Raw genomic sequence first — 25,524 nt, forward strand, 5'->3', positions numbered from 1 at the left:
ACGGCAGCTGACACAACACCACTGTATGATGCTAAAGCAATGTTCATAACTTGGATTAATTTTTATGAAAAACACTTTTGATTCTTTTATCCATGGACCCATACAGACTAAAGAAATATGAATTATTTACTGGGTAATTAAGGAATGGAAGCATATTCTGACTTCATGACAGCTTCAGAAGAAGAGTGTCACCACTTGTTTTTTCATTGTGCCGTTAAGGTTGAATGAATTACAGTCTTCTCTGGTGCTCATGGTTTCTGTAAAACAAAATGCACAGAGCTAACAATGTGCAGCATTGCCATATTAACAAAAGTTCAAACATTTATATTTGTATGTGCAATCTAAGCAGCAACTAATGATAGCTCATGTGGGTAGTCAACAGTCCAGTTTTATACATATAGGAGAATGAACTGCATAGTAACCAGAGCAGGCCTCTAATTGAGATGGGCCTTTATTTGTCAAAATGTGTAGCTACACTTGGCTAGTAAAAGGGACTGTGTGTTTCACTGGGACTTGGCTTTTAACTGAAGTTTTACGGTACAAACATACACAAAAAAGATGGTGAAAACATGACTAATGACAAAAGACTCCCAAAGCTGCTGGGAGAAATAGGCCACAGCACTGCAATTCATCTCATAAATTAAACATGAAATAATTTAATTAATTCTTTATTTCTTTTATTGATGATCAGTCTATTTATTTATAAGTTCTTTATTTCACTGAACTCCTTGGCATATTTTTTATTTTCTATTCTTTTTTTTATTTTTATTTATTACTCATTTATTTATGTGTCTACTGTTCAAACAAACTGCCCCTGGTGGGATTAATAAAGTTGTTTGAATTGTAAATCTGATAACCCAGCAGCAAGATCTGTGAGGTGTTTTGACAGTAAATGGGCGTCACACATAACAAAACACCCATGAAGACTGTTATCCGTATCATCTGTATAATCCTGCACGGACCATTTGCACTGTGGTGCTGATCTCTAAACTGTACATCCATACAGGCATAGATGAAGAGTTCTGGGTGGGTGGGTTTAGGACATGTGTGTTTGTCCTTCCCAATAAAAACATGTAAGTAAAGGACTTTTATTTTGACAAATTTAAAGACATACACCATATATTGATGCAAAAAGACACAAATTGGTGCAATATAATTCACTAGAGCACAGGATTTTATTTTATTTTATTTTATTTTACTGATAGTCAAGTCAAAGTTTATTGTAGCCCAGTCAAAAAGCCTGCCTCAAAGGGCTGTACAAATTCTAATTTCAATTCAATTTCAATTCTAATTTGACCTATAAAGTCCAAAATCACAAATCATAATTAGCCTTAGAAGGCTAAGCATACATGCAAGCGTATCTTTTTCTTTGTAGGTCCAGTTACACATCTTATTATGTTTTACTGCTTATGTTTGTTTTAATTTAAACAAAATTTATTGTCTGGTTTCTGTTTTAATTTGCTTATATTTGATCTTTCCACTGACAATAATGAAACATGTAACCAGACACATGAGAGCGCCAGTGTAGGACCCATTTACTTATTGCTCATTGGAAACTAGCGACCTTTGACCTACTGCTGTAAATGTCTTGTTATAATTAAAGTTGGACAGATTGAGACAACATGTAGAGGATTTTGCTGCAAATACATGCAGGGTTATTTGGACCAAGCATGCGAATGAAAAGTGTTGTCGAGAGATGATTTGTGCAACATTTTCAACACAAATTCATGCTGCTGTTGGTCATGTATTGTCACTGCTGTGGACTGTATTGTCTCTATGATGAGGTCACTGGTTGCTATTCATATATCCTGTTGTATGTTTCTTTTTACTCTGCCTGGCTCAGAAAACGCCCCTCAGAAATAAACAACGTTTTTTTAATTGAATTGAGCGTGTGATGAGACAGTTTTATTCTATTATTTTTATGAGACTTTTTTGGAGAATCGAATTAAGTGAATCATCTCTCAAACATAAACAATCTTTGGTGGTATTTTTCTGCAAGCTGGGTGTGCAGGGGAGCAGTGCAGAGGGGTGGTGAAGAGGCCCCTGGTATTCCTCCTCCAATATTTGCTGCCTCTAATAGGCAACATTACTCACCTGACTGTCAACCCCAGCACAGTAGGCCTGTGGGAAATATATTAATCAAATGTCCTCATGTATCACGACGACAACACAAATATTCAAACGTGATATGCAAAGACAGTGAGTCAGGCTTTCTACAAACGGATATAAAACAGAGTCAGGTGACTGAGCGTCTCACTGCCGTCCCCGCAGCAACCTGCCAAAGACATTAGAGCGCTGCCTGGTCTGTGTAGCCTGTGGCTGTGACATCATCGGCTGATGTGGATGTGAGCGGATGTGCAGAAAATCCACTGCTAATCTGCAGACCTTGCAAACAATGCACACTCTGCATAGAAAATTAAAGCTGGATAAGAGCTCATTACACAGTGGCAAGGTCAATGCTCTTGTAAATGCATGATTTGGGACTTGTCTCTGAGTGTCACTGTGGTGGTAAAGCATTCCTGCAGCTGTGCAGGGCCACTGGTGTCAGCAAATCTTACTTGGAAATGTAGATTCAGTGAATTTGGTTGAGACAGAAGATCTCAACAAGTAAAGAATGAATCAGCAGCATAGAGGATGCATAATGCAGAGGAATGACTTGTGAGCTTTTAAATGTGCAATGATAACGTGCAGCATAATTCCACATCTTTCCCACTGTATTTCAAGCCTCATTACCGTGCCTACATAGAGCTGTTTCAGACGTGACAACAGCTATTCTTGTCAACCGTGCATCAGAGACACACATCTTCATAGCAGGTGCATTGCTGGTTAGATGGTCCAATTAAAAAAAGATACATCAGTGAGAGAGAGTATTGGATTTTAGGGTTTTATTCCAGTGCAAACATTTTGGGAGTGTGTGTGCTGTGAATGTTAATTCATGAAAGAAGTTATCTATGTGTATAATCAAAACTGTAGCACCATCTGCTGGCCAGGCTTGGATAAGACAAGAAACAGAAGAAAATACCTGGCTTTTCTATAAGGAATGCCCACTTTTTTTATCATGGTACATATATTCATTTTCTTCCTCCACCACTCTTAAGCACTTATGAGGCCTCAGATAATATTCCCTCAGCTTTTCAGAATATCACCCTCATTTAATAAGGTCTAAAAGTGTGGAGGACAGCATATCAGCTTTGACTGTGATTGATGAGAAGTCATTAAGAGGTGAAGGCTATTCTTAGGTCTTGGTTAATCTTAACAGTCTTTGAATATCAGGCTCTATGTCAATGGTTGGGAACTTTTTGCTGTATCTTTTAAAGGGCTCTCCCTCTGGCCCGATGAGGAATTTCTCAAAGTTCCAAGAGACGTCGGTCCTGCTGATGGGACTCCAAACCAGAAATTTGGGGTCCTGCATGAGGGAGGTTGGGTCGTCATCGGGGTAGGGGAGCTTGTCTTTAAGATAGGCAAAGACCGGATGTGTGTTTGTTCCGTTGACGTCACACTTCTCGAAGATGGTGAAGCTGGGCTTGAAGCCGCCGCCTGGACGCACGTGCTGCAGGGAATTCAGGATCTCACCATTGCTGCAGTTCTCCTGCAAAATACAAGTGTTTGTTTTCATATTGTCGGTGAAGATTCTCAGCTATCCAGATTATGGTAGTCACAAGTGCTATATCGTAGGCAACTGGACTTTCTTTAGTTCTGAAGAAGCGTCTTGGATGAGAGGCAAAACATCTTCAACAAACTCAAAGTCCAGTCGCCTACAGTATAGCACCCATGATTGTTTTCATATTGCCTAGATGTTTTGTACTTCCTGGCAATATTGTAATGGCTCTAAGGCACATAGTTAGTCTAATTATGGTGATAACTGGAATTAAGCTGATTACACTGAAATCTAAATGTAATATCAAAGCTAAAGTACCAGCTATGATTTTCACACTATGCAGACTTGTTGTTCTGATGGAGCTGCTGTCATGGCATCAGGACTGAATGGAGTACAGACTCGTCCCCCAGGCTCTTTTCCTGTTATATACATGATATTGGATTTTTTGCAAATATTCGATGTGCTGATATTTAACAGCTCATTTGACCGATAACCGATACCGATATATCCACTTTTTCCCTACCTAATTTTAGTGATCATCAACTCTCTTCTGTAATGGATTTAACAATACATTATGCATGCATACTCTTATCATGATGGCCCACTTTATAGTAGGAAAGCACGCAGTTTCAGCACATCATCAGTATCGGCAGAGAAAAGCTTTAAAATGAAATATTGGCATTGGCCTGAAATCAACATTTCTGCTGATAAGATGACACTTTAGTAATACAACATTAATTAGACAAAATAGGTCAGATTTGCTCTGGTTGTGAAGTGTCAGGGTTGTTTCAGGGAGAGCATCATCCAAGCCTGATAAAGTGGTATTAATTGTACAGTATTGTTTGAAAATGATACATGAAAATAAATATGCCATGTTTTACATGCAACCTAAGTTGAAGCAGGTTTCTTTTTGTTGCTCAGTGAATGTGTACATTTTGAAAAGCATTGTATGTTACGTCAGCACCTGACGATGGGTCATCATGATAAGAGTGGGCATAATAACATATTATTCCACGACAAGGATGACTTCATATTCTCTGCAATTAGGCAGAAAAAATGCATAATGGGAATAAGTCTCAATGGGTGAAACATATATTGGAAAACCAAGATACAAAGCGAAAGCTCAAAAATTCTGTTTAAAATGATCAAACAACTGATTAAATTGGCTTTAAACAGAGTTCAGGTGAAGCCTGCAATACAGAAAAATGTATTTTATATCCAGAGAAAGCACTAAGGTGGATGAGAATCTGTATTAACAAGTCAGCTGATACAGCAGGTTTGACATGAATAATAAAACATCATCTGCATATATAGTAAACTGATGAGATTTACGGCCTATATGAAGACCAGATATTGTAAGGTTAACTGACCTGATATCCAAACTGGTTACAGGGAAAACCCAGGACCACCAGCCGATGTGGGTACTTGCTCTGAAGCTGGTTGAGCTCGCTGTAGTCCCGGGTGGTGGTGCCTCAGAGCGAGGCCACATTCTCTATCAGGACCACCCGTCCCCGAAACACGTTGAAATCCACCGAGTCCCCCTCCAGCGTGGTGGCTTTCAGGTCGTAGAAGGTCTTGGCGATGAACGTCATCTCGACTCCTGTGCTTCCTCAGTGGAGGCAGAAGGGATATCAACGTGTGACTGTATCCAACTGCTTGGTCACCTGACTCACATGGGGCAGAATGCTGCCTTTCATGGGTGTCGAATGGCTCTGCAGGAAACTGATCTACACCTGACACACGACACTCTTTACAAGTCCCAGATAGATTGATATAACTGATTGTAAAACCACACAAGTACGTGAAGTAGTTTTTGCATCATTTACAATAATGTGTGTTATCTATTTGGGATAAGCTTTTAAAAGTGTTTAAATTTTGAATGTCTTTGCATTTATGTGCCGTTAATGATTGGAATACTTTTAATATTTAAGTATTACTCTGCGTATGTGTTTGACATGCTCCTTGCAAAAGGAAAAGAGTGAAACAGCATGTATTATGGCATGTATTCAGCTTATCTCTACGACATGTATCAGTTTCCTCAGTCATCAAAAATTTAAACATGTGATCACCTGTCTTTCAGAGCAGCTGATAAAAAATAAATGAACCTGCTGTCTGTGTCAACCTAACTTCACTCTCAATCCAAATGTAGTGACTCAGCAAGGCTCAGATACCCAAGTAATTTCTTTTAAATATGGCAATTTAAATTTATTAATGTATACATTGCTTAATTTTTTTGCAACATCCATGAGTTTCAAACATTATATTAAAATGTCATATCTGTGGCACCTCAGAAAACCCTGAAAACATCATATTAAGCAGCAGTAACGCTGCTTACATGCATAACTTACAGTAGGCAATACCAGTCACATTCATAAAACAAACTGTACATATACGTTCAGGATGGTAAACAAACATGCACTGCATTTAGAACAATCATCATCGAACATGGCACAACACTGCCTCCGTCGAGGAAATAAGCTCATTGTGTAAAAGAATCCAACCCTGCTTGGTTTGAGTTTCGAGGTGTAAATAATTCAACTCTGTCCTCTGGCTACCTTGTTGTAGCATATACACTGTTTGCAACTGAATAAAACGACCTCTTGGGTATGGATCCACAAGTTACCAATCGATTTGTCGATATACAGTGCATTCCACAAGTTATAAATAAAGAGAGCGTGTGCACTGGTAGTTTTGTTGGAGTAAACGAATACAGAGCTACCTTCATGCAGGGTTCAGTGATAATGCAACAGATTGAGCCCTCTGCTGGTGGCTGCTGCTAACTACATTTACTGATTTAAGAAAAGTGAAACCAAAGGAGCACCCTCCTGGCCAACAGGTCACAGTATCTATGAACAAGGCAGAGGAGTGCTGAGTCAGGTCACAGTGGGGAATGAAATGTCTTTAGCTACAGTATTTGCTGTGTGATGGCCCTCTTTCTAACAGGCGCAGCTCTTCTGTGTGTTGTTGTTGTTGTTGGTGGTGCTTTCACTGCTTTTCTCTTCTTCCAGTCCAGCCTGCGCCAGATAATCATCCAGAGATCCCAACAAGTTGTCCACATCTCTCTTGTGAGCCTGCAGTACCAGTTCTGTCACACGAGTGAAGGCCTAAAGGAAGGAGGAAGTCAAAAAAAAAAATACTTTAGATAATAACTAAGAATGTAGCAGGAAGTTCCCCACAGTGTTTCATTCACATTTTTAACGTGACAGTGTCTATTGAGTTGCATCCTGTCTCCTACCTCAGTGACGTTACTGCCCGTGGAGGCACTGGTCTCAAAGAACTCCATCCCATAGGATTCTGCTAGCTGCAAGATCCAGTTGTAATGGTTAGGAAGTACGACAAAAGGTGTTTGATAGCTTTAGCCAGTTGTCTCCACAAGTAAATGAACTCAGGGTTTAGGAGACTGGATGTTAGCACTTATTAACTGGCCTTTCATTTGTTTTTAAAGCGGAACTAGACAAGGGTCAAGGGTTTTCACTTTATCTTTATGAAGTACATGTTGATTGCACTGTAATGGCTACAGAATAATGACACCATCAACATTTCGATTGGTTCCATATAAGCCTTGCTTTCACTATGCAAATCTGTCTGTCATTAGGTATGATCTCCTAGGAAAATGAAGGCTTAATTTATGGCACAAAGGAAGCATATTAACTATTGCGCAACCAAAACAGGAAGAGGATAGCACTTTTGTTTTACCTGATAACTATCAGTAGCTATCCACTTTTCAATGACTACTATGAAGAAGCTTCTTGGATGAGAGGCGAAACGTCTTCAAGAAACGCAAGCAAGTCCAGTTGTCTACAATATAAGCACTAACTAGAACAACCAAAGTAAAAGGACAACCAAAGGTAATCCTAAGTGCTACATTGTAGGCAACTGGACTTGAGTTTCTTGAAGACATATCACCTCTCATCCAAGAGACTTCTTCAGTTCTTACGGACTGGTGCGGAGTCGCAGGCTTTAAACTCTGTGTGGGTGTGAACCCTTACAGAGTCACTGAGGTCGCATGTGAATCGTTGATACCTGGCCATTATGTGTGTCGTTAGGGTTAGATGGGTCCAGGTGTGAATGGGTGTTAAGTCATTTGGGGAGGAATCTCAAGACTGTGTTGCTGGTGGGTAATAAGTGGTGTCATAGGCCGCCTCCTGTGTTTAATGATAGGTCGTTCCAAAGTAACAAAAGGGGCAGAAAAAAGTTGAGAAGTCTGTTTCCACTTCAACAAAGTACCTATACAAATTAACTGATGCCCTGGGTGATTTTTGGAAAAAAATTAAATTCTGTTTTTACCATAATAAAGTATTAAATCAAACTGTTGTATTGAGGTGTTTATCCTTTAGACAAGTCTGCCTACCATTTAATCCTAGCGACGAGTATGGGGCATTTTTGGTTTCTTTTGTATGTAGGGTGTCTACAGGTACAAGACACTTTAATTCAATGCTTTTTAAGACTTTTTCAAAATAATTTTCAACCAAATTTAAGACTGATCTTTGAACAAATCATCGTTATCTTATTTAAGCATTGCATGTAAGTTTAAAGATCATTATATATACAATCCAATGCACAGGTAGGTTTTATGTAGGAATGTTGTTATTAGAGTGAGTTAGGTTTCTCTACAGTTTGCCAACAGGCAGCGCTGCAGCCAAGACCACCTAAATGAAACCAAGTCATGATCAAGACCAGACCAGTGAGAGTCCCACACTGCATGACACACTCAGGATAAAATGTGGAACATGAAAAACCATAGGCACTGCCTCAGAAAACAAATGAAAATTCCTCTTATTTACCTCTTTTATATCCACACTGTATAGACGGTATGTGTGTATGTAAAAGTGCACCATGAGAAATGTGTTGTAAATAATCAAAAGGCACTGCAGAAGTCAATTTTATGTTTTTCTTTTCTTTGATTACCATAAATACACAGATACAAACAATAAGAAGTTGAAACCAACTCCTATACCTTTAATAAACTTTTTTACATATGCAATTTTGACTAAAATTAAGACTATTTAATGACTTTTAAAGGCCAAATATTTATAAAGTTAAAGATATTTTAAGATTTTTATGGACCTGCAGACACCCTGTGTATATCTACAACATCCTACATGTACATTAACACCATCTTATCTTACTATATAATGACGAAAACTCTGTCTGTGGGTGTGTCTGTTCCACGTTTTTCTCCTCACTGACTTGGTCAATCCATGTGAAATTTGGCACAGTGGTAGAGGGTCATGGGAGGATGTGAATGAAGCAATATGACATCAGTTGGCCAAAGGGGGGCGCTATAGCAACCGATTGAAATTGCAAACTTTGAATAGGCATATCTCATGCCCCGTATGTCGTTGAGACATGAAACTTTGCACAGAGATGCCTCTCCTCATGAGGAACAAATTTGCCTCAAGAACCCATAACTTCCGCTTATATAGATTTTCCGCCATATTGAATTTTTTGAAAAACACTTAAAATCGATCTCTTCCTAGGAAGTTTGACCGATCTGCATGAAACTCTGTGAACATAATCTAAGGACCAATATCTAAAGTTCCCTCTTGGCAAAAGCTGGAAAACTTACTAAAACTGAACTTTTTTTATTGCGGAGAGAGTGGCTCATCACATAAAGGTGTATAACATCTCAAGGGTTTCACCCATCACCATGCAACTTTGTAGGCACATGACCACACATAATCTGAGGGGACCCCTCTATTATTGACCCGATCAAACAAAATGGGGGCGCTACAGAGCTAATTTCTTATCTAGGCCTAACCGCCATATCGATTTTTACTAAACTTGGTGGATATGTAGAACAAGACGCCTCAAGGTGACTGGAGAAATTTAACTCTAATTGGCAACTGGGTGGCGCTATAACAACAGAAAAATGCTTAAAAATGGCTAAAATGCGACCGATTGCTGTGGCTCCCCCTGTGGACCAATGTTGCTGTTTTTTTTTATTTTTTGTATGACTAAGTCATGGTATGGTATGCTGTACATAATCACAGAAACTGTCAGTGTGTCATTCTGTCAGTCAGTCATTCTGTCTGTCCCACGTTTTTCTACTCACTGACGTGGTCAATCTATGTGAAATTAGGTAGAAGGTGACAAAGCTACCAATGGGTATGGACTAGTATAAGTTATACTGCAAAAAAGACCTTTAAAAACACTAATAAAACCCACAAAATACGTTTGAGTCACACCTTGCTTCCTTGTTCCCTTGTCACCTGCCTCCTCAGCTCTTCATCAGACTTGTTTCCTACCAAGATCCTCTGCACCTTGCCTGGGGCGTACTGCAAAACAACAACACCCAAATACCAGACAGACAGCACCGAGATAAGGGACTTCATCATCTTGTCACTCACACTAAGCCACTGGATGTGCACGAAGCATCAGCAGCGCACTGAGAGGTAAAACAAATACTGAGTGACCGTGAAGGGCGAGCGAGTGAAATGAAAGTGCTTATTGGACTTACTTCATCCACATCACCGACCCACTTCACCAGGTGCTGAAAGGACGACTCGCTTGTGATGTCGTACGCGAAGATGATACCCTGGACAAGAATCCATGAAAAGGGATTAAACAATGAATGCTACAGTAACACGTGAGGGTAACTTCATACGGAGGGGTCACCTGTGCACGCCTGTAGTACTGTTTGGTGATGGTCTGATAACGTTCTTGCCCGGCCGTGTCCCTGCACAGAGGACAAACACACATCAGCACAGGAGGACCACACAATATGTCCATCATTAGCGTACTGAAAGTGCAATAAAATCATACATGACTCACCATATCTGTACTCGCACTCTGATGCCATCTAGCTCTAGTGTTTTCATCTTAAAATCAACTCCTATATCAAAAGAAGCAGAACACATTAACAGACACATGTTGTGATGCAGCTGCAAACACCTTCACAAGGTCAAACTCGAATCACTCGAGCACCTGTGACAGATTGGTGACAAATCTGGGCTATTGTGTGTTAGTGAGCACTTAATGAGTCCTGCTCAGAGACACTATTATCCCAAATGAGTAGTAGCTCAGGCACAGCATAGTGTCAGCTTTTAAATCACTGTGTGGCCACCAGGGGGACGTAACTGATGTGAACTACAGCTGTGTGTTTTAGCTGCTGGGTAACACGACATGTGTGACATGTGACAGGACAGGAGCTGCTGCCAACAAACAGGATGCATCATTTAAAATCAGTTCATCAGTTTATATTAAAGTCAGTAAATCAATTCTTGTGTGTTTTGTGTGTTATTTGGTTTATAATTATATTTTAGTCTTCCTAAACTGTTCTAACTAAAGGCCTACTGTATCAGTGGTATATTAGCTTCAGTAATGATTCATATGCTGATTATTTTCCTGATTATTCGGTTAATTTTTGGTGGTGGAAAAACACCTGTCACACTTTTGTGAAGTCAACATCTGCATGTTGCTTATTTTGTCTCACTAACAGTCCAAAACTCAGAGATCACTTAAGACAGAAAAGCAGCAAGGCCTCATAGTAGAGAAGCTGTAGCAAAAATAATGTTTCTCTTAATAATAAAATCAAATGGTTCATTTATGGGGCTTTTTTTCTACAGCAGACCTGTCAAAGTAGGACAGTAGATGCACGTGTGTTAATAACATTAATAACATTAGTGTAGTTCAGTTTTCACACTTGCAGCCTCAGCTCAGTGACGATACATATTTTATTTTAATATTTTAATTTTTATATCCTAAGTACTTAAGTTAAACACGGTAGCATAATGCACATTCTATTTTTACTTTATTTTATTTCATTGCTTTATTACGGAAGCGTATTGCACTCACTTGACAAATAAAATAAAAAAATCTGTTTTATTGAGTAATTTTTTCTGTTTTTCGGTGTAATTTTTTTCTGTTTTTCATGGTATTTTTGTTTCTGTTTTTCGGGGTAATTTTTTCTGTTTTTTTGCTTCTCACGAGATTTTGAAGTATCTCGTCTCCTCGTTCAGGAAAAAAAAATTACCACGAAAAACAGGGCTTTTATTATTTTTCAAGTGAATGCAATAAGCTTCCGTACTTTATATTTACTTGCTCTTCTTTCATAATCTTATTCTTACTTCTTATAATTCTCTTTTCTTTACATGGGAGCAACTGTAAATAATCATAATTTCCCTTTGGGGATCAATAAAGTATTTCTGATTTTGATTAAAGGTATACTATGCATGATTTTAAAAAAATGTGGAGAGAAAGAAAAAAGTAATTCCCTCTCAATCATCATTTATAACCCACTAGTGTTTTTATCTGCAAAGAGACTCTGCAGCCCTCTCCCTGTATATCTCTAACTCTCGCTTTATTTTCTGTGTTTGACATGTTCATGGGTGTGTACCCCTACAGCACTCAGGTGAGGTTGCAGCTTCATAAAAAGATGTGACGAGGTGCCAGACCGTAAGCAGCAGGCATCCAAGACAGACAGCAAAACCCCAACAGGTGCAAATCTGGAATCTGGAACAGTGTGACAGTGCAGATCCACTTCCTGTCAAGCAACTAATCAAAGAGTTGTCTAAGCTTTCAGCTCCACTATACTTTCCTGTACTATACTATACTGTACAACTGCACTTTTGCTTTTCAAGTTCTGCTGAATAGAGCATTTTGTTGATTTGGTGATATTTAAAAAGAGAGTGAAACAGTGACTGACTCCACAAGCTGGCAGAATTTCTGCTTAAGAAGTTATATCCACATGAGTTTGATTTAAATACGAGACTTCAAATGAATCAGAGAATATGCCCTCTGTACACTCCAGTAAAATCATATTAAAAAATCTAATGGTGTTCCTTTAGTCAGTGTCAGGTAAGATAAGATAGATTTACAAAGATGTGCTCAAACTGCATTCCGTATGTGCGACAGTCTCTGCCACATTTTTTGGTGTTGACAAATAATACATCCACTGAGGGATTCCTGGTCTCCTAACCAACTTAGAAATAATACTTGGAAGAAAGAATGATTTTCAGGCACTCATACATGAAGCAAGAACAGATGTATTTGTATTAAGTTAAAAAGTTTTTACTCTAAAACATGGCTGCTTACATTTAAATACCGACCAGTTTTGACCCTGAGGTCTTTGTCGGGGTGTAAAAGGGTGCACAGGAGTTAAGTATTTTATAAGCTTGGCAGGGGGTGTCAGGCAGTTTTGGTTAATAAGTGAGCAAAGGTAGGTGACAGCATTGGATTACAGTGAGAGGCCATTTTGAAAGTGACACACCTCCACAAGTGTTCAGTGGAAAAAAAAAAGGGGGGGGGGGGGAGCCCTGTACTAAAATGAAAAATTATTTCAATTACTACAAATATATATAAAAATAAATAAATTAATAAAATAATAAAAAATTACGTAAAAAAAAAAAAAAGATTATTTAAATTGTATCCGTACAGAAAACATAAAATAATACTGTACTGGAATATGTACTATTTGATGATATATACCTTTGTTACACATCCCTTTTTTTTTTTTTTTTTTTTTTAAAAAAAGTAAAATAGTTAAAAAAAAATTATAGGGTACACACACTGTTTAGAAAAGGATAAAGAGGAAAGACAGTCTTAAATCATGCTGGTTAAACTGTTGTAAACCCACAATACTCTTTGTATCTGCAAGTATATTCATGTACTATAATTTTTTTTGTAATCGATTGTCTGCTTGCAATTATCCCTTTTAATAATTGGAAGAAAAGATACGACCGTGTGTGATACTGGGCTTAAGAAGACAGTGTTTCAAATTCAAATGTATTTTTATACAGTGATAAAGAACTCATTATGTCATGGCGTGTTTTCACTTTAAAACAAAAGCAGTTTCACAGTTGGTCCTCTGAGCCTTCGTCATGTGTAGCTCACTGTGGTCATTCTTGTGGGACATAAAACCTTTAAGCTTGCCCATCCTCCTGAGACCCTGTGTCCTCATATGAGGACGTCACATTTTGGGTTTACTTGACCTTAAAGGAAATGACCACTTTAGAATAAAAATACAGACAGTACTTACTCACCTTCATGCCGACAAGAAGTCCAGGGTAGTTTTTTAATCCACAAAACTCGTTCGGGGTATCGGAGGATAACAGCTAGCCGGATTTTCCACACACTTGAAGTGCATGGAACCCACGTCCAAAATCATTTTGAAAATGTAATAAAACTCCGCTAATGCATTTCGAAAACATCAGAACGGCTCGTCCGTCGTAATCCAAGTGCCCTGAAGCCACGGCATGCAAAACTGACTTGAAAAGATGTAATTTACTCCACTTTTATAGCATCATTTCTCACCATAGTCAGTTAGCCTGCAACTTGCGAGACTCGAGAACAAGAACGTCTCTGAACGTTCTCGAATCCTGGGCACTTGGATTATGACAGATGAGCCATTCTGACGTCTTTGAAACGTATCAGCTGAGTTTTATTACATTTTCAAAATGTGGGTTCCGTGCACTTCAAGTGTAGCTGTTATTCCGGCTAGCTGTTATCCTACGATACCCTGAACGAGTTTTGTGGATTAAAAAAGTACACTGGACTTCTTGTCGCCATGAGGGTCAGTAAGTACTGTCTGTATTTTCATTCTAAAGTGGCCATTTCCTTTAACTTAGACCTGTTGTCCTCATTCGTGGACACTTTTTTGTGCCATCTAGTGGCAGTAAGAGCACAATACACTAATACGTGTACAAACAAGATAGCAGCCACCTCTGCCAAGTCACTCTAGCAGCTGATCCTGACACGAAAGTCGACAAGATCTAAAACCTGATCACATTGTATGGTTGAAACTTGTTTGATTATGATTAATAATGTTTGTAGTCTGATATGGCAACAAATTGACCAATTTTAGCAACAGTAACAAGCCTTTAAAACTGTCTCGTTTGAGGACACTGAGACTTAATCATTGACAATGTTGAGTTTTTTATACTTATCAGGTCGTACTGATCCCAAATAGCTAGGAGAAATTAAAAATGCATATCAAACAAAAGTTCAGATCTCAGGAGGATATTTAGAAAATGTGTCAGCACTGTGCCACTAATGTTTATGTAACATAAGCAAAGCCGTGTCTCCAACAGGTCTGTTTGAACTGCCGCAGTATCAGAGCCTTCTTGTTCCCACAGCTCTCTGACAGACACTGTGCGGAGAGAAACGGGGAACACAGATGTGGAGGGAAACCTTCTTACATTTCCCAATAATCACAACATCAGAGATCTAAAGCTTTCTCACATAACTGGGTTTAATCCCATGTAAAGCTCTCCTGAGATCCAGCGTGCAGCTCTCAAACCCTTTACCCTGAATTCACTCAGCACTGCAGCACTTTCTCAAACAGCCACAACACAGCACACAGCCCAGCATGTGTCGACTGTTCTTCTTTGCCTATGTGGAAATAATTTACTTTTGTTTAAAGCCACTTCCCTTCCACTCATTAGCCAGGGAAAGGGGCAGCAGTGATATGAGGCACTAATGTGTGTATCTGTCTTCAAGTGTCATTTTGTGAATAAAAACAGGATATTTAACACTTTGAAGGCAGAGAAAATATTTATTTTCCTGTGCACCTTCCTTTCCATTGTTACTGTGACAGATAACATCCTTAAATATCTTTCTTTAGGGGCATATTTGTGTCAGAAAATATATATGTTAGTGTGGTCAGTGCAGCTTTGTGAGCACTAGTTTTTCAGTCAGTTTAACCTGAGGCACTTTGCACTAATCCTACCAGCTCAGCAGGCCTGTTTAAACACTCTGACACAAAATGGAAAATTACACTCTAGTTTTCTTAAATTCAATTAAAAAGTTGCCTCCTAAACATTTACTCTGTAAAAAAAAACGATATACTGATGTTTATCCGGTTCAAGCTGCGGCCGACATGGAGCCACAGGATGAGTTTTCACACAGGCGTCACTGTAAACTTGTTGCATGTCTTACCGATGGTGGAAATGTGTGTGGGGTCAAAGTCACTCTCCGTGAACCTGCGCAACATGCACGTCTTCCCGACCCCCGAGTCTCCGAGCATCAGCAGCCGGAACAAGATGTCGTACTGTTTAGCCATGACCATAAACTATAACAGAGGACAAAGCATGACTCCTGTTGCATGTAGCTCTGGGCTCAGTGCTGCTGTGTGCGGCTTTCAGGGACACTCGGAAAACCCTACCTCTGAACTCGGTAGGTAACTCAGCAACTGATGCGATTTTATAAAAGCAGGCTGTTTAGGTGGGTTTATTTGGGAATATTGCAGGTTACTTAATGTTTCCAGGCAGTTTATTTATTTGCAGTACTGTCCACACAAATTTATGGCTTTATTTGGGCCTATATTACAGCCCAGTATTTTAACTTATACTTTTTTTGGTCTTATTTAATCCACGTAATGTAATAAATGCATCACCTTTGCTTTTGGTTTTGTCATGATTTGCGCACTTTCTCCTCTAAACTTTACACTAAGTCACATACTGTAGATTATATCAGTTGGACTTTACGTTCCTGAGTTTTGCAACATTTCCTAGGTTCCTTGAAGGCAGCATCCCACCTGCATCCTTGAGGAGGCAGCCTGTGTCAGAGGGAGTGTCAGCGGGACTCATCTCACTCAGCCGATCCTAAAACCAATATTTAAGACAAACAAAAGTTGCAGAGCTGTAGCAAGGTATTAGAAGTACTGAGGTCACGGGACACGGGATTTCCCCACCGTAACCTTATCCAACAAACAGCACTTTGACTTAATACCAAACATTTAATTTTAAGATGTATAAAATTTAACTTTCTTTTATTTATGTTGTACCTGTGCACTGTCAGAATGTAACGTTGGTGGGAAATACTAAAGCCCTAATTCATGGTCATTTATTTATTTTTGTTTCACCTTATTTATGCATAAAAATAATCAAATCTTAATATTTAAAGTCTAAAACTCTGCCAAATATGTGTGAAATCCCTCAATGTAAACACTTTTGATGTTATGCAATACACAGACTTTCCCCAAACATCACAAAGAATATGTGACTTATGCGTCATCAACAATAGCTTGAGTGCAGGCACCTGTCTCCTCAGGCTCCTAATGTCTGCTTAACCTGCTGACACTTGCATCTACATCACTTTTCTTGTGCTGCGTTCAGATGCCTTAAACCTCCAAATGCTGAGCAAATTTATTTTTAAATCATGGAAAAACAATAAGATAAGATAGTGATAAATGTCCAGAAAACTGTATGTATAACTTTCCTAATCACATGTTTACTTTGTTCCCCCCGTAATTTTCTGGTGATTTTCTTGTACTTCTACTTTACTACTTTACTAATTTCTTGCTCATTTTTGGGTCATTTCTTTTTAAGTTGTTCATTGCCATCTCCCCATGTTTTTGAAAGAAATCAAGCCAATATGCTCAGGTTTCAAAGGGTTAAAGGAATATTTTACCAACAAAATGAGAACTTGTATATTAATCACTTACTATGTTTTACCTTTAATTTGTGAAGTAAACTGTTTTTCCTCACATGCTTCAACAGTGAACAAAGAATCCAAAAACAGAAGAGCATTGTTGACAAATTGAAGTAAAAGGGGGCCGTGTTTAATGGCAAAACTACGCTGAAACATCCGTTTCAGTCCGAAGCTCATTTATCCATGTTCAGTACTTCCCAAACACACGTGCTTTTGCTAAAACCTTGCTATTTAAAACACTTCCACGTCAATAGCATAAAATATAAATATTAAGGTTTTACCGAAAATGCACGTGTTTGGGAAGTATGAGAATATGAGTGGATAAATAAAGACTTGGATTATACTGCACAAGTTTTGTGTAAACAGATGTTTTGATATAGTTTTGCTGTTGTTAAACCCTTTTATTTCAATTCATTAAGAATTTTCTGTTTTTGGATTCTTTGTTCATCGATGAGGCGTGTGAGAAGAGTTTTGTCATGAATTCAAGGTCACATGGGGTGACTAATTGATATAAACCATGTCTTTTGTGGGTGAAGTACTCATTTAATATCTGAAACTAAAAAAAAATATATTATGGAATGTTGACTGGATTTGTACCCCAAACCACAATTCAAATAAAGTGATCCAGAAACGTGACATCCTCCAATAGTTGGCTGAAGTTTCCCTTTTGATCGCTTCGATCCTATCAGCATTTTCTTCAGTTGGATTTAACACGTGATTATTTCATTAACCGTTTAAAACCTGAGCAAATTGGCTTGACACGGGAAGAAGGCCCAAAAAATGCAAGAAATTAGTAAAAAGAAAAAATTTAAAACAAGAAAATAAAATTAAAAAAAAAATAAAAAAGTTAAAAACAAGAAAATGACCTGGAAAAGTGCTGAAAAATTCTGTAACATAATTTTAAAATAATAATTATAACAAATATAGATTTTCCTTAACTTTTTTTAATAGTTTTTTTTTTTTTCATTTTTTGCAGTTTGTGTGACATTTCTTACGTTTCTTATAATTTACTTATTGCCCTTTTTCCCATATTTTTGAAAGACATTGCACCAATTTACTCAGAATGCAAAGGTTTAAATACTTGCGAAACATGTCTGAAAACAGCACAGGAAAAGTGATGTCGCTCCAGGTTTCAAAGAGTTAACTGGGATGTGAAATAAGTTCACTCAGTTGTTTATCCTGAACCCCAAACACATTAAAAAAGTAGTAACTAGGGAAGGTTAGTGCACAGAAGATACCATGTCATTAAAAACAAGTTGAGTCAGAAATACATCCCAAAAGGATAAAATAGTTTTATTTATAGTCTCATAATAAAGGTATGCCTTAACTTGCAAGACAACCGTTGGCAGTATGTACAACATACCTGTAATTTCCATGGAATGGAACAAACAAATATTGATTACGTACACACTAATTTACCTCTGCAAAGAAGGAAAGAAAAGAAATAAAGATAAACGTTCCCAGCACAGGCAAATATTTCCAGGGAAGGCTTTTCTTTGCAGAACTGACACCATTAAAGAGTATACAGTGTTATACACTACACACTGACATGGACTTCCATTAACAAAAATAAAGTTCACTGCCCTTTAACTGCATTGCGTAACATTCAGTATCCATTAGGGGATTTTTTTTTGTTTTTTTTTTATACCCACATTTTATCTGATATTAATAAAAATAGAGGAAAATAAATAGTTGAACCTGTGGAAAGTCCACTGAAACAGCAGGTCAACTTATCATCCTCCTGTGCTCTCTGGAAAATCCAAATCCAAACATTAAGGAGATCAGGCGTGAGGGTTAGAAATCAATTTGATGCGTCACTATAAATAGAGGAATTCATCTGATTACACAAACATTTTCAAAGACAAAAACGTCAGCCACCTACACTGAATAAGGAGGGTTGCATCTTGCATAACAGACACGTTTTTTTCAAAAGCAACTTCACATTCTTTTTCTGGAAAAGTATGAATATTAAAAAGGTAAACTACCCCTAATTACCATTTTCTCAAAGGTCGAAAAGTCTCACAACTCCAACAGATTGCAGAGGTCGTCCGAAACAACCCAAAGACGAAAAAAAAATTATATTTTGTGTAGCTTTACTAAAGCGTCATACCTTGTCGTCTCCACGTTTGATTATGAACGGTTATCATGAGGTTTGAAAAAAGCATAGTCCTTCAAAACTGCAGAGCTGCCTCACTTTGGGGGTCTTAAAAGTCGTTGCTGGGCCACGAACGGAGTGACGGGATGCTTGCCAGGAGGAAAAAGGAAGGTAGAAGCGTTTTATACAATAGCACCTCTCTCACACAGTCTCCACCTTGTCTCCTGGACTGGCGTTAGAAGGCAGGACTGAGTGCGGACAGGCGAGACGAGTCGGGGCTGGTGGGCAAAAAGAGTCTGTTTGGAGGACCGCGGGCGGCGCCCCGAGTCTAGCTGGGCTCCACGCGTAGCTTCTTTCTGTTGGGCGGCTCGTCCGGCTCTGATTCGGAGCTGGAGTCGGAGCCGCCGTCAAAGGCGGACACCGCGCTGCCTTTGCGGTTTGTGTACAAGCTGCTGTCAGAAGAGTAGTTTGTCTGGAGCTGAGTGTTCCCCTTGGCCTTCTCCAGGGCACGAACTGCAGTGGCCACAGAAACAAAGACAAAGACGACAGTTGATCTCATCACATATTACATATAATAACGGACAGACAACATCACATTTTATTGTAAAAAGACTTTAACAAGAAGGGAAACTCACCCTGCTGCTCCAACAGTGCATTTTGTTTCTTTAAGTCATCAATGTCTTGCTGGTGGGTGTGGTTTTTTCGCCTCATGTACTGGATGTACTCGGTGGCTTTGTCTAGAATCTGTGCTCGGGACGCCTGTTTGACAGAACTCTGTCAGCAAAAATTTCAGAGAGCCATGTGGAAAAGCTGCAGTGTCTGTTTGTTCAGGCAGAACAACACCAACAGAGCCACAACAGTTGTGCAGTGATCACATTGATATACATGTATGTTGCAATTAGCTTCTGGATTATAAAATAAGGGTAAAAAAGGACTTTTTCAAGGGGTCAGCAACCTTTGGCACATGTTACAGAATAGTCCCTAGCACGAATGTTGAAGCACCGTCACACCTTCATAGCGAATTACGCCATTGTAACTTGAAGTTAATTTGACCGATTCACGGACTAAAGACACAAACATATCACCCTCAGTTAGCTGGCTAAGATGCTTTAAGGTTATGGAGCTGTTGCCACCACCCTGTTTAAGTACACTGAGTACATGAACTGGACAATCTCCTACCACATCATGAAGGTAACACTGCTTTGGGGATGGTTGACACAACATCATTTTGCTTGGCGAGCCACAAAATGATCCAATGATAGACCTTTAAGGGCCCTGACACACCAAGCCCATGATTGAGCATCAGTCGATGTCAGGCTGTCTGCGAGTGTCTGTCCCACTAGTTTCGCCGTATGTCCTGCACCGTTGGCACTACCTGGCCCTTGACAGCTTTTTTCCCCGGCTAATTCAGCATGTTGAATTGGTGTCGGAGCCATTTAGCTTAGTGCACAAGCAGAGAGACGAAAGTGAGGAAAGTAAACAAACGGCTAAGTCAAGAGGGCGTGAAAGTGAAACAGACTTGTTATATAAGGTAAGAATTGTTTTTCTAGCCATTGAGCGCTTTACCATAAACAGTTCGTAACCGTTTGTGTTACTGTTTCCTAGCATACGGTAAATATCACTTGTTCTTTCATCTTTCGGTTGTGTTGTTTAAGTGCTAACTGGCTAACTAGCGTCTTGTATCCGTCCTGTCAATTCTCGCTTTCCCACTTTGACTGATTAACACAGACAACAGCTGCCTGCTAGTAATGATGAGTTATTTCCTCACACACAGACACAGAACATACATGGGAGTTGGCGGTTAGCTGTAGTCTCTGCGGTGTGTTCAAGTGCAACTTTTTGACTGAGATACAAACGAGGTAAGGCGCACAACAATCGGCCTTGAACGACGCTAGTTCAACTTTGCTGTCAGTTTGGTGTGTCTGGGCCTTTAGAGAGCTGTCCAGTATAGCCTTTTATGGATAGAAACTGGAATAATATCTGATAATGTGGTTGAGTATTATGGATTTGGAAATGCAGCTGATGAGCTGCAGACTTTACCGCTGTGGGTGACCACGTTTACCGAGCTGTGAAACCAGTCAGAAAGCACAGCAGTGTGCACAGCAGTGCAAGATGAGAATAGCTGCTTTTTTTGACCTGTTCGTCATCAGTACCAGAGAAATGCAGCTTTATATTGCTTGTGCTGAAAGTATTCAGGTCAACAACAGTTCTTATGCACTGCAAAGGTGCTTTGCCTGTACATGACTAAATAAAACCTCTTGGCCATAAAGTGCAGTAAAGGAAACAAGGGCCCAAAGGTTGATCATTCACCATTTGGCATCTGTTTGTTTACTCGTCTCTGAGGACTTGCAGGTCAGACTTATGCTAATAGTAAGCTAGCATTTAGGTAGATGAATGCAGGGTCACACTCGCATTTCATATGAAAAAGGTTGCTGCACCCTGAGACAGACAGCTGACATAAGTCTTACCTTCAAGATGATTTACTATCTTTGCTGCTAGAATATATGAAATTCATGTATTTTCCTCTCACCTTCTCCCCTTGTAATGCGGGCACAGAATCTCGCAAACCATGAAAGCTGTCTTTAATGTGGTCCCTGCGTTTGCGCTCCAGCGCGTTGTGATGGGCTCGCTTGTCTGCCTGCAAAAGGACAGGCAGGGTTTACACTCAAAATGAAGGACATATATTCAAAAACACACTAGAAACAAAACCAAGAAAGAGACGAGACAGTGTGTTTACTTGACTCCCATGCAACTTTTTACATTAGAAAACAGGGAGCGATTTAAAGCTGCAGTACGCAAATGCTGCAGCTTTAAATGGCAAATAAGCAGAATAAGTAGTGGTGTTATCTTTCACTGGCTCCTTGTGTGTACGTGTGTAAATTTCCTCATTTTGCTGCCATCACACAGCAGGAACCTGTGGTGTAAGAACCGAGTTTACAAGGATATGATCTGTTTACAGAATATCAACTGAAGATGTTTGCTTTTAGCTGTCTGAAGGGTTGGACCAGCATATCCTGACAATCTTGATACTTCACTGTCCTTCACAGGAACTAAACATCAACTGCAATGTCTACCTTCTCTCTGTTGTTGAAAGGGACCAAACAGAACCAAGAGAAAATTAATACATAAAATCAATATCTTCCAAAGTGAAATAAAATGCTGGCACATCTGGTGGAAGGGTTGAACTCATCCAATGGCTCTATTTGAGAGACACAAACTTAGCACTTGGTGTGGGAACTTCCCACACCCTGATCCTTAAGCAATATGGCTGAAAAACAGCAAATAAACTTGAATGCACTTCCTGATCTTCTTATAGTTACCATACACACAGTAAAGGATACGTACATACACATTTTAACTAAGATGGCTGCGTGTTACTAACAAGAGATGCCAGTGATAACAAATACATAAAATGAAAACTAGTCCTCTCCTAAAGTGAGGAGCGCTGCAGGAAGAGCCACTAAAATCATAACTTATTTTCATATTAAGATTTAAACTATCCTGTAACATGTTCAAAAATGTGAGCTTAACAGACCTAACACTATGCTGTGGCTCTGGGATCCAAAGCTGGAGATCCCAGCTTACTGAAAGAGGGGGAGGGGAATCCATGGCTCTGAGAAATGTGTGACCAGATCGAGGATCTGACACGATTTTATAAGCACACTCACTTAAAACACCACAGCTCATTTGTGGGCAGCTAGATGCAGCCTGTTTGTTCACCATGGGGAATTTAAATTAACATGTTCAGTATGTTTCATGTTGCATTTGGCAAGTATGTGAGTAAAGTCGAGCAGCAGCAGGATCCACGTTGCAGGAGAACGCATTATAAAAGGTCCAGAAAGCTGCAGGGAAATAACAGACAAACTTGACATGTCCCTTACTGACACAACATGAAAACACCAACACAGCCCTCTATAGTGTCCTATGTGCACAGCCGCTGTTTGGGTTTTGTTGTGCGTGTACTCATGCTATTACGGTACCATTGCTTGAGATGGCCAAGTTAGACATTCAGAGACTCACTGAAGGAGACCTAAACAAAGTTACACTAACTACAATAAAGTCTCTCATTCCACCTATCTAATAAAACAGTACTGAAAAATAATAACAAAAATAAATATATAAATCCACTTCTTCTGTACGCAACATAATCTGCAAAGTATTCTTTCTCTTTCAATCTTGTCTCTCATTATACCCCATTACTCCAGAAATGCCACACCGAAGCTTAGATGCCCCAAAAACTAGTTGCAAAAGCCCTACCTGCCCCTTTATTTATTTATTTCTATTTATATAAACAAGCTCTATTTTGATGCTTTCTGTGCACTTTGGTGCCTTATTTTCATTAAAAGTAAAACAACTCTCCCAGTAGGGGTGTGTCATATCATCTTATGTACAATAATACCAGTATAATTCTTATTATCATATGAAGAGTTAATGTCATGATATTTGCGATAATTGGGCTTGTTGGCATATTGATGTCGTACTGTTACCCACGGCAACAACAAGCATGGCTGAAAACAAAATAATTAGCAACTCTGTGTTACTGCTCAGAGGAAACTCATTGAGTGGCTCCTCTGGCAGCAGCACAGCATCTCTCCCTTGCCAATTCAGTCAATTCATTTTGTCAAAAACCTTTGTTAATGTAAACCTATGTGGCGCTCGTAGCTTGACAAAACACTGCATGTATGTGAATGTGCAATAGTTCTGGTATCGTAACAGCCTGTCACAGGTTACAGCGTGATGGTTAGAGGAGAAATGGCAGAGCATAAAGGTCCAGGGGGGAAAAAAAACACTCACAGACTTAGGATTTTGCTAAAAGAAGGAAATCACCTGTTGATTCACATATAGATCCCAGGGTACGTTTTTGTATTTGGAAACTATAGTAGATTTTATTTTGATGAACTATTAATACTGTATACAGGGTCTCAATCTCACTGAGTTACTGTTGTTGTTTACAAACTAAAGAAATTAGGTAATTTTTCCTAATTTTTTTAATTAATATCTGAAGGCAAACTGAGAAACTAGATCACTTATTTTGTTAGAATACTGTTTTCTTACATCAATAATTAAAAAAATATATTTTTACTATATTTGTCACATAATTAAGAATATGGTTATCGCAAAAATACCCTGAAATATCGTGATTTTATTTTAGGGCCCTATCACCCACCCCTATCTCCCAGTGTGAATCACTTTATTTTCATTCTCAATCAGAAAATGGTAGACTGGCCACCTTGCAGCCTCTCGCGGGCCACATTGGGCCCACGGGCCGTAGGTTGAGTGTCATTTGTCTATACATTACAATGCCTATTTATAGTGGAGGTGATGGGACTCAATGTAATGCAGTGACCTTTTTGGCCGCTCCCAGCACCTGTACCGTAATTACACAAATAGATAAGCATCAAAATCCAAACGACGGCTGTGTCAACTGGGTTTCAAAAACGACGGCTCACTTTACCGCAGAAACACAAAACCACGCAATTTCGACTTCCAGTAAAGAGCCAACTAACAAGTTACCACTCCAAAAACACTTAAAAAAAATAGCCTACTTCCTTTTTGTCTAAAAATCCAGTGTTGGCCAAGACACCCAGCTAGCTAGCTAGCTAGCAAGCTAACTAGCTCAATCAGATAGCGTAGGCTGGCAGGAATGTTAAAGTTGCTGTTTGGCTAACAATCCTGGCTAGCTACTTCTAGAAGAAACTAAACCACATACATCGCTGTCGACTTCGATGTCATCGTTTTCGCTCATTCTTCGGTAAACGGGTGCGAGAAAAGAAAACAAGCAGCTGTCAAAACAAAGTGCAGCGACAACTTGAGGCAAATAATGAAATGTAGCACGGAGCTTTGCTACAGCAGAGACATGACGATCGACGGGCTCTCTACACGTGATTCGCCTACACATGGACGGGAAAACATAAACAGCGCAGGCGCGAAGGAACGAGGGCTTGTGGGTAATGAAGTACTGCGCCAACACGCAACCCATTTTGTAATCGCACTGTTCCTTAAGTGCGAACTACATTTCCCAGAAGCTAATGAATTTGGACGCGCCCACCAAAATATACCGTTATCCCCTACAAGTTGCAAACAGAAGCATCAGGACATTTATTGTCATCACTCTAATGGACTACAATGCTCTGGTAGCCTATTATAAGAAGTAGAATTTCATCATTTTGTCATTTATACATTAGTGATGTCTTAAACATTAACATTCATATCTGATGTAAGATATTATCTGTAAAAATAGCTGCTATGCAAAAATTATTCTGTGCATAAAGCATTGTATTAAAGTCTGCTGTTCCACTGGTCATTGTCAGCAGGGCAGTGTGTGACAATAACTAAGCTCTCCTCCCAGCATATGATTATGAGGCCAGATGGTGTCCTAGCTCACTATGGCTGCCCTCCCCCACTCACCATTCATGGCTGCACTCTTACCTCCATAGGACCTTTAAATAGCTCCTACGGC

The 25,524-nt window shown here is 39.3% G+C and overlaps 3 protein-coding genes across 4 annotated transcripts; all 3 read right to left on the bottom strand.

The window, feature by feature from the left end:
* Positions 1-3,037: 3,037 nt before the first annotated feature.
* Positions 3,038-5,197, bottom strand: gpx2 (glutathione peroxidase 2). Its single transcript, XM_049595893.1, has 2 exons — positions 4,969-5,197; positions 3,038-3,589 (listed from the first exon to the last, which is right to left on the bottom strand). Exons 1-2 carry the CDS (start codon positions 5,188-5,190, stop codon positions 3,236-3,238), a joined length of 576 nt encoding a protein of 191 aa, XP_049451850.1. The 5' UTR covers positions 5,191-5,197; the 3' UTR covers positions 3,038-3,235.
* A 600-nt stretch (positions 5,198-5,797) lies between these two features.
* LOC125900718 (ras-related protein Rab-15-like) lies at positions 5,798-15,675 on the bottom strand. The gene is made up of 7 exons (XM_049595902.1): positions 15,476-15,675; positions 10,373-10,433; positions 10,217-10,277; positions 10,059-10,136; positions 9,787-9,876; positions 6,834-6,899; positions 5,798-6,702 (listed from the first exon to the last, which is right to left on the bottom strand). The coding sequence occupies exons 1-7, from the start codon at positions 15,603-15,605 to the stop codon at positions 6,535-6,537; spliced, it is 654 nt and encodes a 217-aa protein (XP_049451859.1). The 5' UTR covers positions 15,606-15,675; the 3' UTR covers positions 5,798-6,534.
* Positions 15,676-18,237: 2,562 nt separating this feature from the next.
* Positions 18,238-24,962, bottom strand: LOC125901043 (protein max-like). Of its 2 annotated transcripts, none has more exons than XM_049596391.1 (4): positions 24,775-24,962; positions 21,595-21,702; positions 19,700-19,823; positions 18,238-19,577 (listed from the first exon to the last, which is right to left on the bottom strand). In XM_049596391.1, the coding sequence occupies exons 1-4, from the start codon at positions 24,808-24,810 to the stop codon at positions 19,393-19,395; spliced, it is 453 nt and encodes a 150-aa protein (XP_049452348.1). In that variant the 5' UTR covers positions 24,811-24,962; the 3' UTR covers positions 18,238-19,392. The 2 variants fall into 2 exon arrangements, with proteins under 2 accessions (XP_049452348.1, XP_049452347.1); XM_049596390.1 differs by having other exon boundaries at positions 19,700-19,838.
* Between the last annotated feature and the right edge of the window lie 562 nt (positions 24,963-25,524).

The sequence above is a fragment of the Epinephelus fuscoguttatus genome, linkage group LG14, assembly GCF_011397635.1.
Source record: "Epinephelus fuscoguttatus linkage group LG14, E.fuscoguttatus.final_Chr_v1".
NCBI classification, from domain to species: domain Eukaryota; kingdom Metazoa; phylum Chordata; class Actinopteri; order Perciformes; family Serranidae; genus Epinephelus; species Epinephelus fuscoguttatus.

Coding starts and splice junctions, on each gene's coding strand:
- LOC125900718 (XM_049595902.1), bottom strand. CDS start 15,605: ATGGTCATGGCTAAACAGTACGACATCTTGTTCCGGCTGCTGATGCTC. Junction 10,278..10,372: donor AGAGTGCGAGTACAGATATG/GTGAGTCATGTA, acceptor TCCTCTGTGCAG/GGACACGGCCGGGCAAGAAC. Junction 6,703..6,833: donor CGGGCAGTAACGTCACTGAG/GTAGGAGACAGG, acceptor TCCTTCCTTTAG/GCCTTCACTCGTGTGACAGA.
- LOC125901043 (XM_049596390.1), bottom strand. CDS start 24,810: ATGAGCGAAAACGATGACATCGAAGTCGACAGCGAT. Junction 19,839..21,594: donor CCGCATTACAAGGGGAGAAG/GTGAGAGGAAAA, acceptor TTTTGCTGACAG/AGTTCTGTCAAACAGGCGTC. Junction 19,578..19,699: donor TGCACTGTTGGAGCAGCAGG/GTGAGTTTCCCT, acceptor TGGCCACTGCAG/TTCGTGCCCTGGAGAAGGCC.